General features: G+C 45.4%; 1 protein-coding gene across 6 annotated transcripts in view; it reads right to left on the bottom strand.

Moving 5' to 3' along the window:
- The window catches only part of LOC109905832 (RNA-binding protein Musashi homolog 2), a 369,667-nt gene that overhangs the window by 152,870 nt on the left and 199,964 nt on the right, over positions 1 to 16,833 (bottom strand). For all 6 annotated transcript variants that reach the window (XM_031791050.1, XM_031791053.1, XM_031791054.1 and 3 more), the window contains exon 7: positions 14,790 to 14,838. In XM_031791050.1, coding sequence (XP_031646910.1) covers positions 14,790 to 14,838 — 49 coding nt within the window. The remainder of the gene's footprint in view (positions 1 to 14,789; positions 14,839 to 16,833) is intronic.

The raw sequence follows: 16,833 nt of genomic DNA, 5'->3' as shown, positions 1-16,833 counted from the left end.
CTACTACTGTCACTCACATCATACCCTCTCCCCTAATACTGTCACTCACATCATACTCTCTCCCCTACTACTGTCACTCACATCATACACTCTCCCCTACCACTGTCACTCTCATCATACCCTCTCCCCTACCACTGTCACTCACATCATACACTCTCCCCTACCACTGTCACTCTCATCATACACTCTCCCCTACCACTGTCACTCACATCATACACTCTCCCCTACCACTGTCACTCACATCATACACTCTCCCCTACTACTGTCACTCACATCATACACTCTCCCCTACTACTGTCACTCACATCATACCCTCTCCCCTACTACTGTCACTCACATCATACCCTCTCCCATACCACTGTCACTCACATCATACACTCTCCCCTACTACTGTCACTCACATCATACCCTCTCCCCTACTACTGTCACTCACATCATACCCTCTCCCCTACTACTGTCACTCACATCATACTCTCTCCCCTACTACTGTCACTCACATCATACACTCTCCCCTACTACTGTCACTCACATCATACCCTCTCCCCTACTACTGTCACTCACATCATACCCTCTCCCCTACTACTGTCACTCACATCATACCCTCTCCCCTACTACTGTCACTCACATCATACCCTCTCCCCTACTACTGTCACTCACATCATACCCTCTCCCCTACTACTGTCACTCACATCATACACTCTCCCCTACTACTGTCACTCACATCATACACTCTCCCCTACTACTGTCACTCACATCATACACTCTCCCCTACTACTGTCACTCACATCATACCCTCTCCCATACCACTGTCACTCACATCATACACTCTCCCCTACTACTGTCACTCACATCATACCCTCTCCCCTACTACTGTCACTCACATCATACCCTCTCCCCTAATACTGTCACTCACATCATACTCTCTCCCCTACTACTGTCACTCACATCATACACTCTCCCCTACTACTGTCACTCACATCATACCCTCTCCCCTACTACTGTCACTCACATCATACACTCTCCCATACTACTGTCACTCACATCATACACTCTCCCCTACTACTGTCACTCACATCATACACTCTCCCCTACCACTGTCACTCACATCATACACTCTCCCCTACCACTGTCACTCACATCATACACTCTCCCCTACTACTGTCACTCACATCATACACTCTCCCCTACTACTGTCACTCACATCATACCCTCTCCCCTACCACTGTCACTCACATCATACACTCTCCCCTACCACTGTCACTCACATCATACACTCTCCCCTACTACTGTCACTCACATCATACACTCTCCCCTACTACTGTCACTCACATCATACACTCTCCCCTACCACTGTCACTCACATCATACACTCTCCCCTACTACTGTCACTCACATCATACCCTCTCCCCTACTACTGTCACTCACATCATACCCTCTCCCCTACTACTGTCACTCACATCATACCCTCTCCCCTACTACTGTCACTCACATCATACCCTCTACCCTACTACTGTCACTCACATCATACCCTCTCCCCTACTACTGTCACTCACATCATACCCTCTCCCCTACTACTGTCACTCACATCATACCCTCTCCCCTACTACTGTCACTCACATCATACCCTCTCCCCTACTACTGTCACTCACATCATACCCTCTACTCTACTACTGTCACTCACATCATACCCTCTCCCCTACCACTGTCACTCACATCATACACTCTCCCCTACCACTGTCACTCACATCATACACTCTCCCCTACTACTGTCACTCACATCATACACTCTCCCCTACTACTGTCACTCACATCATACACTCTCCCCTACCACTGTCACTCACATCATACACTCTCCCCTACTACTGTCACTCACATCATACCCTCTCCCCTACTACTGTCACTCACATCATACCCTCTCCCCTACTACTGTCACTCACATCATACCCTCTCCCCTACTACTGTCACTCACATCATACCCTCTCCCCTACTACTGTCACTCACATCATACCCTCTACCCTACTACTGTCACTCACATCATACCCTCTCCCCTACTACTGTCACTCACATCATACCCTCTCCCCTACCACTGTCACTCACATCATACACTCTCCCCTACCACTGTCACTCACATCATACACTCTCCCCTACTACTGTCACTCACATCATACACTCTCCCCTACTACTGTCACTCACATCATACACTCTCCCCTACCACTGTCACTCACATCATACACTCTCCCCTACTACTGTCACTCACATCATACCCTCTCCCCTACTACTGTCACTCACATCATACCCTCTCCCCTACTACTGTCACTCACATCATACCCTCTCCCCTACTACTGTCACTCACATCATACCCTCTCCCCTACTACTGTCACTCACATCATACCCTCTCCCCTACTACTGTCACTCACATCATACCCTCTCCCCTACTACTGTCACTCACATCATACCCTCTCCCCTACTACTGTCACTCACATCATACACTCTCCCCTACTACTGTCACTCACATCATACACTCTCCCCTACTACTGTCACTCACATCATACACTCTCCCCTACTACTGTCACTCACATCATACCCTCTCCCATACCACTGTCACTCACATCATACACTCTCCCCTACTACTGTCACTCACATCATACCCTCTCTCCTACTACTGTCACTCACATCATACCCTCTCCCCTACTACTGTCACTCACATCATACTCTCTCCCCCTACTACTGTCACTCACATCATACACTCTCCCCTACTACTGTCACTCACATCATACCCTCTCCCCTACCACTGTCACTCACATCATACACTCTCCCATACTACTGTCACTCACATCATACACTCTCCCCTACTACTGTCACTCACATCATACACTCTCCCCTACTACTGTCACTCACATCATACCCTCTCCCATACCACTGTCACTCACATCATACACTCTCCCCTACTACTGTCACTCACATCATACCCTCTCCCCTACTACTGTCACTCACATCATACCCTCTCCCCTACTACTGTCACTCACATCATACCCTCTCCCCTACTACTGTCACTCACATCATACACTCTCCCCTACTACTGTCACTCACATCATACCCTCTCCCCTACTACTGTCACTCACATCATACACTCTCCCCTACTACTGTCACTCACATCATACCCTCTCCCCTACTACTGTCACTCACATCATACACTCTCCCCTACTACTGTCACTCACATCATACACTCTCCCCTACTACTGTCACTCACATCATACACTCTCCCCTACTACTGTCACTCACATCATACCCTCTCCCATACCACTGTCACTCACATCATACACTCTCCCCTACTACTGTCACTCACATCATACACTCTCCCCTACTACTGTCACTCACATCATACACTCTCCCCTACTACTGTCACTCACATCATACCCTCTCCCATACCACTGTCACTCACATCATACACTCTCCCCTACTACTGTCACTCACATCATACACTCTCCCCTACTACTGTCACTCACATCATACACTCTCCCCTACTACTGTCACTCACATCATACCCTCTCCCCTACCACTGTCACTCACATCATACACTCTCCCCTACTACTGTCACTCACATCATACACTCTCCCCTACTACTGTCACTCACATCATACACTCTCCCCTACCACTGTCACTCACATCATACACTCTCCCCTACTACTGTCACTCACATCATACACTCTCCCCTACCACTGTCACTCACATCATACACTCTCCCCTACTACTGTCACTCACATCATACCCTCTCCCCTACTACTGTCACTCACATCATACCCTCTCCCCTACTACTGTCACTCACATCATACCCTCTCCCCTACTACTGTCACTCACATCATACCCTCTACCCTACTACTGTCACTCACATCATACCCTCTCCCCTACTACTGTCACTCACATCATACCCTCTCCCCTACTACTGTCACTCACATCATACCCTCTCCCCTACTACTGTCACTCACATCATACCCTCTCCCCTACTACTGTCACTCACATCATACCCTCTACTCTACTACTGTCACTCACATCATACCCTCTCCCCTACCACTGTCACTCACATCATACACTCTCCCCTACCACTGTCACTCACATCATACACTCTCCCCTACTACTGTCACTCACATCATACACTCTCCCCTACTACTGTCACTCACATCATACACTCTCCCCTACCACTGTCACTCACATCATACACTCTCCCCTACTACTGTCACTCACATCATACCCTCTCCCCTACTACTGTCACTCACATCATACCCTCTCCCCCTACTACTGTCACTCACATCATACCCTCTCCCCCTACTACTGTCACTCACATCATACCCTCTCCCCTACTACTGTCACTCACATCATACCCTCTACCCTACTACTGTCACTCACATCATACCCTCTCCCCTACTACTGTCACTCACATCATACCCTCTCCCCTACCACTGTCACTCACATCATACACTCTCCCCTACCACTGTCACTCACATCATACACTCTCCCCTACTACTGTCACTCACATCATACACTCTCCCCTACTACTGTCACTCACAGCATACACTCTCCCCTACCACTGTCACTCACATCATACACTCTCCCCTACTACTGTCACTCACATCATACCCTCTCCCCTACTACTGTCACTCACATCATACCCTCTCCCCTACTACTGTCACTCACATCATACCCTCTCCCCTACTACTGTCACTCACATCATACCCTCTCCCCTACTACTGTCACTCACATCATACCCTCTCCCCTACTACTGTCACTCACATCATACCCTCTCCCCTACTACTGTCACTCACATCATACCCTCTCCCCTACTACTGTCACTCACATCATACCCTCTCCCCTACTACTGTCACTCACATCATACACTCTCCCCTACTACTGTCACTCACATCATACACTCTCCCCTACTACTGTCACTCACATCATACACTCTCCCCTACTACTGTCACTCACATCATACCCTCTCCCATACCACTGTCACTCACATCATACACTCTCCCCTACTACTGTCACTCACATCATACCCTCTCCCCTACTACTGTCACTCACATCATACCCTCTCCCCTACTACTGTCACTCACATCATACTCTCTCCCCTACTACTGTCACTCACATCATACACTCTCCCCTACTACTGTCACTCACATCATACCCTCTCCCCTACTACTGTCACTCACATCATACACTCTCCCATACTACTGTCACTCACATCATACACTCTCCCCTACTACTGTCACTCACATCATACACTCTCCCCTACTACTGTCACTCACATCATACCCTCTCCCATACCACTGTCACTCACATCATACACTCTCCCCTACTACTGTCACTCACATCATACCCTCTCCCCTACTACTGTCACTCACATCATACCCTCTCCCATACCACTGTCACTCACATCATACACTCTCCCCTACTACTGTCACTCACATCATACACTCTCCCCTACTACTGTCACTCACATCATACACTCTCCCCTACTACTGTCACTCACATCATACACTCTCCCCTACTACTGTCACTCACATCATACCCTCTCCCCATACCACTGTCACTCACATCATACACTCTCCCCCTACTACTGTCACTCACATCATACACTCTCCCCTACTACTGTCACTCACATCATACACTCTCCCCTACTACTGTCACTCACATCATACACTCTCCCCTACTACTGTCACTCACATCATACACTCTCCCCTACTACTGTCACTCACATCATGCACTCTCCCCTACTACTGTCACTCACATCATACACTCTCCCCTACTACTGTCACTCACATCATACCCTTTCCCATACCACTGTCACTCACATCATACACTCTCCCCTACTACTGTCACTCACATCATACCCTCTCCCCTACTACTGTCACTCACATCATACCCTCTCCCCTACTACTGTCACTCACATCATACCCTCTCCCCTACTACTGTCACTCACATCATACCCTCTCCCCTACTACTGTCACTCACATCATACCCTCTCCCCTACTACTGTCACTCACATCATACACTCTCCCCTACTACTGTCACTCACATCATACCCTCTCCCCTACTACTGTCACTCACATCATACACTCTCCCCTACTACTGTCACTCACATCATACCCTCTCCCCTACTACTGTCACTCACATCATACCCTCTCCCCTACTACTGTCACTCACATCATACACTCTCCCCTACCACTGTCACTCACATCATACACTCTCCCCTACCACTGTCACTCACATCATACACTCTCCCCTACCACTGTCACTCACATCATACACTCTCCCCTACTACTGTCACTCACATCATACCCTCTCCCCTACTACTGTCACTCACATCATACCCTCTCCCCTACTACTGTCACTCACATCATACACTCTCCCCTACTACTGTCACTCACATCATACCCTCTCCCCTACTACTGTCACTCACATCATACCCTCTCCCCTACTACTGTCACTCACATCATACCCTCTACTCTACTACTGTCACTCACATCATACCCTCTCCCCTACCACTGTCACTCACATCATACACTCTCCCCTACCACTGTCACTCACATCATACACTCTCCCCTACTACTGTCACTCACATCATACACTCTCCCCTACTACTGTCACTCACATCATACACTCTCCCCTACCACTGTCACTCACAGCATACACTCTCCCCTACTACTGTCACTCACATCATACCCTCTCCCCTACTACTGTCACTCACATCATACCCTCTCCCCTACTACTGTCACTCACATCATACACTCTCCCCTACTACTGTCACTCACATCATACCCTCTCCCATACCACTGTCACTCACATCATACACTCTCCCCTACTACTGTCACTCACATCATACACTCTCCCCTACTACTGTCACTCACATCATACACTCTCCCCTACTACTGTCACTCACATCATACACTCTCCCCTACTACTGTCACTCACATCATACCCTCTCCCATACCACTGTCACTCACATCATACACTCTCCCCTACTACTGTCACTCACATCATACACTCTCCCCTACTACTGTCACTCACATCATACACTCTCCCCTACTACTGTCACTCACATCATACACTCTCCCCTACTACTGTCACTCACATCATACACTCTCCCCTACTACTGTCACTCACATCATACACTCTCCCCTACTACTGTCACTCACATCATACCCTCTCCCCTACTACTGTCACTCACATCATACACTCTCCCCTACTACTGTCACTCACATCATACACTCTCCCCTACTACTGTCACTCACATCATACCCTCTCCCATACCACTGTCACTCACATCATACACTCTCCCCTACTACTGTCACTCACATCATACCCTCTCCCCTACTACTGTCACTCACATCATACCCTCTCCCCTACTACTGTCACTCACATCATACACTCTCCCCTACCACTGTCACTCACATCATACACTCTCCCCTACCACTGTCACTCACATCATACACTCTCCCCTACCACTGTCACTCACATCATACACTCTCCCCTACTACTGTCACTCACATCATACACTCTCCCCTACTACTGTCACTCACATCATACCCTCTCCCCTACTACTGTCACTCACATCATACCCTCTCCCCTACTACTGTCACTCACATCATACCCTCTCCCCTACTACTGTCACTCACATCATACACTCTCCCCTACCACTGTCACTCACATCATACCCTCTCCCCTACTACTGTCACTCACATCATACACTCTCCCCTACCACTGTTGCTAACATTCTCTCTACTCTCCTTTGATTCTGCTTCAAGGGACATGTCCAATCACCACAGAGAAATCTGTGAAGTTGAAGTGCATTTGATCAAATGCAACAGTGCCATTGTGTTTGTTACTGATTGTGATTGTTAGTAGCTGCTGTATTGTGACTGTTACAATATAAATAATTGTGTTTCAAGAACAAAATCAATTACCTTAAATGTTTAACATGTTGAAAATATCAAATATTACACTGTTCTAAGCATTGTTGAATCTTTAAAATATATATATTTAACCTTTATTTAACTAGGCAAGTCAGTTAAGAACAAATTCTAATTTTACAAAGACGGCCTACATCTCTCCCTGTCATGTTGGTTTCTGTTGGATGTGGTTGGCATTTTGTTTTATACTGTATGTCTTAAGACATACACAGCAGGAACTGTTTCATTGGGTTTCATCATTAGCTGATGTTAAAACTATAGAAAAGAAGATCACCCAGACAGACAGACACATGTCAGGACCAAGATAGGAAGCATCTTGAGACTACTGAGAAGCACCCCATGAGTTTCATTTCATCCCTGACTGTCCTCAAATGCGTCCTCCAGGGAGAGGCTGTGTGACTCAGCCTTTGTGAGGACGTCTTTTAGCAGTAATTTCATCAGTCACCTCGCCACACACTGAAGGACACTGCTGAATTCTTCACGAGTGTCAGGAGTGGAAGAACAGGCTGCAGCGGATCTCTCTCTCTCTCTCACACACACACACACACACACACACACACACACACACACACACACACACACAAAGCCAAACATCAACACACGTCACACAGCCAAACATCAACACACACGCCCAGCCAAAAATCAACACACACACACACACACACAAACACACACACACACAAGCGAACATCAACACACGTCACACAGCCGAACATCAACACACACAGCTGTGATGCCCGCTATATTTCAGCTAGCAGCACTAGTTTACCAAACAGACTACTTAATAATCCTAGAGAGAGAGTGTGGACGTTTCGAGGCAGAGACAATGATGACTCACCCAGCTGACAGTCTCAGTCTCTGAATAGCAGCGATATGAGTGTGAATAGGAGAGCTCTCCTGCCTCTGAATAGCCATAGCACAGAGTTTACCTTGATGTGACACATCCATTCAAACACTATCCTCAGATGCTGCATTTTTTTATGGCTCTTTGCTTCGCCAATACAATAGCGGTTTGTGTGCCAGTCAATTCACTGTGGGGAACTGGACAATTACTGGCAAGCTGTTCTAAATGTAACCTCCAGGACCCAGTTTAACAGCTAGGGTAATGGAGGGGGGATGAACGGAGAGGACCAACAGAACAGACAGAGTGATACAAAAGGACAATCATATGCGTTACAAATGCAGAATGGATTAGAGTGAAACGCATCTGCTGTAAAACCACAGCGGCGAAGGCAAATGTGAAACATCACTCTCCGTCTCACTTTGAAAGTCCCGGGAACAGAAGGGTATTTTATTCTCTCACCATCATGGAAATGGTTTGCCATTACCCTTGCTGCCATTGTCTGACTATCTAGCTGGATGTTTACAAGCTGTATTCCTAATAGCCGTGACAGTTGTGTTGTTGACCCGGGTGCCCCGCACTCCAATCAAACCAATCACACTGCCAGGGGACAATAAACAGGCCTTTTCATCCACGTTAAACCATACTAGCACCAGGTAAAACACTTTTAACCTAAGCCTGACCTCACTACGCCTCTCTCTCTCCCCCTCTCCATCTGTCCCTCCCTCTCTCCAACCTCCAATATCAGTCTCTAGAGTCAGGCTCCTTGAAACACCCCCAGAGCCCCTGTTCCACCAGCTTGTAGCTATGGCCACCAAGCGTGCCCTGTGGGAGTGTTCCTAGTTGCTTCACAAGCAGAACTAGAGGAGAGGGACCGCTGACTCCTGAGTGGAGCAGAGAACCCTGGGAATAGTGCTAGGAGCTCATGAAGTATGCATGGAGCTGAAGGTCAGAGTCCACACGACATTCAAATCACTGTGTTCTAAACCCCAGCATTTATTCAAATCAAACACATTTGAACATATTGTTTTACAACTATTTGTTGGAATGACTCAAATAAAGGAACATTTAAAAATGTGTAGAGCTGTCCGACCCCCTGACACACTAAACACAGTACAACCACATGTCACACAATGCACACTACTTTGGGACATAAAGTTGTCCGTTAAGCAGAAAGACATGATATACCTGTTTTTATCAGGCTGCTGCTGCAATTAAGGCCATAAACATGGAGTGGTGATGCACTCCTGTGTACAGATGTGAACTTGACCCTCTCCAGCATATTTTGGCTCATTATTTAAAAAGAAGATGAAGAACAAGTTATATGGTGAAAAATTGTTTTGGCGAAGGTACAGCCGACTGGAGTTAGCTACTTATTTTTTTATTGATATATCTGTTAGGTTCTTATTTCGCAGAGTAAATAACTCACGGACACTAGAGAAGCTTTAACCACGTTTAATTCGTCCCAAAAGTTCTGTACAGCTGTAATTCAGACAACCCAACATTTCTCACATCACAGATATATATATCCCACTTAAGACACTCCTCCTTCTCTCCAATCCTTACATCTTATGGTTCTACAGGAAAAGAAAAACAGGCTACTAAACCCTTATTACTCCCTTCAGGGGATCTGACCTCACCTCCTGACCTCAACCCCTCCTTCATCTAATCCAGAGATGTCCATCTGTCTCCCCTATATCAACACTATATCCCTATATTCTCCAATCGGTCCACACATTCCAAAGCCACTCTGTCTTTCTACAGATCTCACTCCTTACTATATTATGCGTCTGATCTATCATGTCTTTAATATCTCAATGTTCAAAATGTTGAATCCAACATATCGTAATAATATTACATTGCGATATGCGCTTGTGCCTGTGTGCGTGTGTGTGAGTAAACGGTGAGCTCTTTTGTGTAGATCCAGTGAAAAAAAGGAAAAACAGGCCAGCAGGCTTTAGTGTGGAGCCAGCGCTCTGTCTTTGGAAAGTCCTCTGCTTTAGAGAGAAGCCTCCCCGCTAAAACCAGATAAGGCCTGGAGATAAGAGGGGGAGATAAATGCAAGCACGCGTCCGTCTCTGCCCACTATCAGCAGTGTTATCAGACCACACAGACCCTCTTTGTTTTGTAACCCTTTCCTCCTAGTCAGCCCCCAAAACGCCTGGCCAAATCCCTATCAATACATCACATGATGGGAGAAAGGGATAGAGGGGGAGGCAGGCCAATTAAATTCACAGTGAATAAAACAACCATATAGGGTCAATCTAACAGGGTGTAAGTGTTTGTGCATGCATCTATAGGGGTATTATATACAGTAAAAGTCAACAGTCTGGACACACCTACTCATTCAAGGGTTTATCTTTATTTTTTACTATTTTCTACATTGTATAATGCTGAAGACATCAAAACTATGAAATAACACTTATGGAATCATGTAGTAAGCAAAAAAGTGTTAAACAAATCAGCCACCCTTTGCACTGATGACAGCTTTTCACAGTCTTGGCATTCCCTCAACCAGCTTCATGAGGTAGTCACCTGGAATGCATTTCAATTAACAGGTGTGCCTTGTTAAAAGTTAATTTGCGGAAGTTATTTCCTTAATGCGTTTGAGCCAATCAGTTGTGTTGTGACAAGGTAGGGGTGGTATACAGAAGATAGCCCTATTTGGTAAAAGACCAAGACCATATTATGGCAAGAACAGCTCAAATAAGCAAAGAGAAACGACAGTCCATCATTACTTTAAGACAAAAAATTGAACGTTTCTTCAAGTGCAGTCGCAAAAACCATCAAGCGCTATAATGAACTGGCTCTCATGAGATCTGCCACAGGAAAGGAGGACCCAGAGTTACCAGCCTCAGAAATAGGCAATTAACTGCACCTCAGATAGCAGCCCAAATAAATGCTCAATAAAAGTTGAAGTAACAGACACATCTCAACATCAACTGTTCAGAGGAGACTGTGTGAATCAGGCCTTCATGGTGGAATTACTGCATAAACAAAACACTACTAAAGGACACCAATAAGAAGAAGAGACTTCAATGTAACTACAATGTTGCTGATCCATCTTCATTCAATTCTAACTGTTTTAAAGTCACGGATGGCCTCATGGTGAAATCCCAAAGCGGTTTCCTTCCTCTCCAGCAACTGAGTTAGGAAGGACGTCTGTATCTTTGTAATGGCTGGGTGTATTGCTACACCATCCAAAGAGTAATTCATAACTGCATCATGATCAAAGGGATATTCAATGTCTGCTTTTTTTTTTTACGCATCTACCAATATGTTCCCTTTTTTGCGAGGCATTGGAAGACCTCCCTGGTCTTTGTGGTTGAATCTGTGTTTGAAATTCACTACTCGACTGAGGGACCTTACAGATTAATTGTATGTGTGGGGTGCAGAGATGAGGTAGTCATTTAAAAATCATGTTAAACACTATTATTGCACGAGTGAGTCCATGCAACTTATTATGCAAATTTTTACTCTTGAACTTATTTAGGCTTTCCATAACAAAGGGGTTGAATACATTTTTTATGAATTTGTAAAAACAAATCAAAAAACATAATTCCACTTTGACATTTTGGGGTATTGTGTGTAGGTAGTTAAGTGACAGAACAACAAAATGTGGAAAAAGTCCAGGAGTGTGAATACTTTCTGAAGGCACTGCCAAAAAATAAATAAAAATAACAACAGTGTCTGGATAGGGCGTTTGGACAACCACGAGCCACCAGAAGAGCTTCAATGCGCCTCGGCATAGATTATACAAGTGTCTGGAACTCTATTGGAGGGATACAACACCATTGTTTCACAATACATTCCATCATTTGATGTTTTGTGCCGCTCCAGAATCTCCCATAAGTATTTAAAGTTTTAATGTCACAAGTACAGTGAAATGCTTTTCTTGATGGCTTTAACCCCAACAATTTTTTTAAAATGTTTTTATTTTACCTTTATTTAACTAGGCAAGTCAGTTATTCTTATTTTCAATGACGGCCTAGGAACAGTGGGTTAACTGCCTGTTCAGGGGCAGAACGACCGATTTGTACCTTGTCAGCTCGAGAAAGTAAGTAAGCATATTATATACAGGGTCAGTCAGTTCCAGTAGCATATTTACAATGTGCAGGGATACTGGATCGATAGATATGTATTGGGGTAAGGTGACTAGGCATCATGATATAAGATAAACAGAGTCGCAGCAGCATATATGATTGTATGTGAGTAAATGTATCTGTCTATTGTGTGTTGGAGTGTCAGTGTGTTTGAGTGTGTAGGGCCCGGTGAGTGTGCATAGAAAATAGAAAGGGTGAACTCAGTCTGTGTAGCCATTTCGTTAGCTATTTAGTTAGCTATTTAGCAGTCTTATGGCTTGGGGATAGAAGCTGTTCAGGGCCTGTTGGTGTCAGACTTGATACAATGTTACCGCTTGCCGTGCGGAAGCAGAGAGAACAGTCTATGGCTTGGGTGGGTGGAGTCTTTTAACGTTACCCGGGCCTTCCTTTCACATAGCCTGGTAGAGGTCCTGGATGGCAGGGAGATCAGCTCCAGTGATGTACAAGGCTCGCCGCACCACCCTCTGTAGCACCATGCCATCAAAGGTGGTACTATTGCCATACCAAGCAGTGATGCAGCCGGTCAAGATGCGCTCAATGGTACAACAGTAGGACTTTTGAGGATTTGAGGGCCCATGATAAACCTTTTCAACTTCCTGACGGGGAAGAGGCCCTGTCGCGCCTTCTTTACCACTATGCAGGTGTGTGGACCATTTTAAGTTCTTAGTGATTTGGACACGGAGGAACTTGAAGCTCTCGACCCGCTCCACTGCAACCCTGTCGATGTGGATGGGGGCGTGCTCGCCACGCAGTTGTGGGCGAACAAGGAGTACAGGAGGGGACTAAGCACACTCCCCTGTGGGGCCCCCGCGTTGAGGGTCAGCGTAGTGGAGGTGATGTTCCCTACCCTCAACACCTGGGGTCGGCCCGTCAGGAACTCTAGGATTTAGCTACAGAGAGGTGTTCAGTCCCAGGGTCCTAAGATTGGCGACGAGCTTGGAGGGGACAATGAAGTTGAGCGCAGAGCTGTAGTCAATAAACAGCATTCTCACATAGGTATTCCTCTTATCTAGGTGGGTGAGAGCAGGGTGGAGAGCAATTAAGATTGCGTCGTCTATGGATCTGTTGGGGCCGTTTGCAAATTGAAAGTGGATCTAGTGTGTCTGGGATGATGGCGTTGATGTTTTCCATAATCAGCCTCTCAAGCTCTTCATGGGCAGTAGTCATTGTGCCATGAGATTATGATCATGTTGGGATTACAGACTGGGACAAGGAGAGGTTGAAAATCACTGTGAATATGCCTGCCAGCTGTTCTGCGCATGCTCTGAGAACGCACCTTGCTCAGCAGGTAGCCTAGTGGTTAGAGCGTTAGACTAGTAACCAAAAAGGTTGCAAGATCGAATCCCCGAGCTGACAAGGTAAAAATCTGTTGTTCGGCCCCTGAACAAGGCAGTTAACCCACTGTTCCTAGGCCGTTATTGAAAATAAGAATTTGTTCTTAACTGACTTGCCTAGTTAAATAAAGGTAAAATATATATATATTTTAAATAGGTTGAGATCTGGTGACTGAGACACACACTCTTTGAGTTTTCAAAGTCACTGAGATTTCTTCTTCCAGCAATTGTAGCCAAAATATTGGGCAACTGGGCATTTTTATACATGACCCTATGCATGATGGGATGTTAATTGCACCTGCTTTCAATATACTTTGTATCCCTCATTTACTCAAGTGTTTCCTTTATTCTGGCAGTTACATGTATACAGTATATAGTGTATATATACAACTATGGGCTATAACCTATAGTCAGAGGCCATTGACCATGAATCCACTGCATGGAGAATGAAACTATTCTTTCACACACTAACATCCATGGTTCACACACCAATAGATAGCAGGGTAATAAGCACAACATGAGGGAGGGAGTATGTAGACTGACTTACCTCTGTGTCTGTTAGTCGTTTTGTCAAACATAAGCATGGCGTCCTCCACCTGCAAGACACAAAAAGAGGAAGAGATTAGTCTCAATAAAAACCAACTGAAAGAGAGGAAGACGGAGATGGAGACAGAGATGGAGACAGATGGAGAGGGAAGGACTGTGATTAAAAGTGAAAGAAAGACAGACAGACAGACAGACAGACAGACAGACAGACAGACAGACAGACAGACAGACAGAGACAGACAGACAGACATATGGCCGTGTGACATATGTCCCTAGATGTGTTGAGTGAGTAATGACTGTGCTGTGTCATCACAAGGTCAAGAACATGCTGGACCCTGAGAGAGGCTCAGTGTGTGAGTTTGCAAGGACACGAGTGACAGTGCCAAGTCAAGCACAGCAACGGAATCATGGTTTGGAGATAGAAAGCCTATGTGTGTGTCCACCTATCTCTCTGTGTCACAGACACATTCCAGCAAATGCCTCAAAAAACCACACACACAATCCAAAATATGCCAAACAAAACACACTCTCCCTCTCAGGTGTACCTGAGACCCCGCCCCAACCCCCCTTCCACACAGACCACTATAAATACAGAAATGTTGTGTAAAGTACAGTCTCCGTCTTGCCTACTAAAAACACTTTAGCTGTGTTCGAATACTACCCGCACTAACCATATTATTTGTGACGTGAATTGAGTATATACAGTTGAAGTCGGAAGTCTACATACACCTTAGCCAAATACATTTAAACTCAGTTTTTCACAATTCCTGACATTTCATTCTAGTAAAAATTCCATCTTAGGTTAGTTAAGATGCCCACTTTATTTTAAGAATGTGAAATGTCAGAATGATAGTAGAGAGAAGGATTTATTTCAGCTTTTATTTCTTTCATCACATTCCCAGTGGGTCAGAAGTTTACATACACTCAATTAGTATTAGGTAGCATTGCCTTTAAATTGTTTAACTTGGGTCAAAAGTTTTGGGTAGCCTTTGTCATGACATTGGCCTGGGGTTAGGTTTATGACAGTCATAAATACTCTTCCCCCCTTTTTCCTCTCTCTACCCTACTGATGTGAAATTTGAAAACCCCTTGGTTAACATAGAGATTCTGGGAACATCAGAAGGTGGGGGGAAATGAACTATATTCTGGTAATCTGACCAATTGAACATATGCGTGGCTACTTAATGAATATGATGTTCGGTTGTCATCTGGGACATTATCCTCAATGATAGGATGACATAAACTCTACAGTGGAAAGTCTACACATCAGAGTTATTGGATTCACATGGAATTGTTGTTCAATTTAAATGTTTGAATATAAAATTATTGGTGAAAAGATGAAATTTAATTTTAGCTTCCAAATGAGAGATTTGGGTTTTCATAAGGTTAGGGCTCTGCTCAATCAGTGGCCCGCCCCTGTGAAGAGTCATGGGTTATAAAACTTTTCAAACACACCCTTCTCGCTCCACTATATAAAGCCTTGACAAAAATGTAACCTTCTGTTCCAAGTACGTGAGGTCTGCAGCCTCTGCGTTAAAAGGACTAACATGTCAACTACAGAACTAAGCCAACCTCAGCGTGAGCTTTGGTTGCGAATGGTATGAACTTTGAACTCTTATTCACTACAGAAGTGATACCTCCTAGCCGTTGAGTTAGCAACAGCAGCTGCAAACGCGGGCTAGGAAAGAACAGACAGTCTACCACACAACGACATTACTACAACGTATCCAATTGACCACCAGAGACATTCTCCAAAGGACAAAGGACACGGTTTGGCAACACGGCCTTCCGTCTACCACCAACCTACCGAAGCGCAGCTCAGAGTAAATATTTTTTGCATTTTCCTTTTCCAAATGGGCGGTAATTTAGAATGCATAAGATACTGTATTGACGATAGCACAGCTTCTCCCTTTGTCCCTCAGTCTTCCCGCTCTTTCACTCAAGCCCAGCCCTTTTCTTTTGTGTAACCAGCTGTCATATCTGTTCAGTCCGCTAGTGACATTTTTGTTTATGACGTAATTTGTAATCAAGGTATGATTCATTCT

This window comes from Oncorhynchus kisutch, linkage group LG15 (genome assembly GCF_002021735.2).
Source record: "Oncorhynchus kisutch isolate 150728-3 linkage group LG15, Okis_V2, whole genome shotgun sequence".
Taxonomy (NCBI): domain Eukaryota; kingdom Metazoa; phylum Chordata; class Actinopteri; order Salmoniformes; family Salmonidae; genus Oncorhynchus; species Oncorhynchus kisutch.
This window is presented reverse-complemented; position numbering and strand designations above follow the sequence as displayed.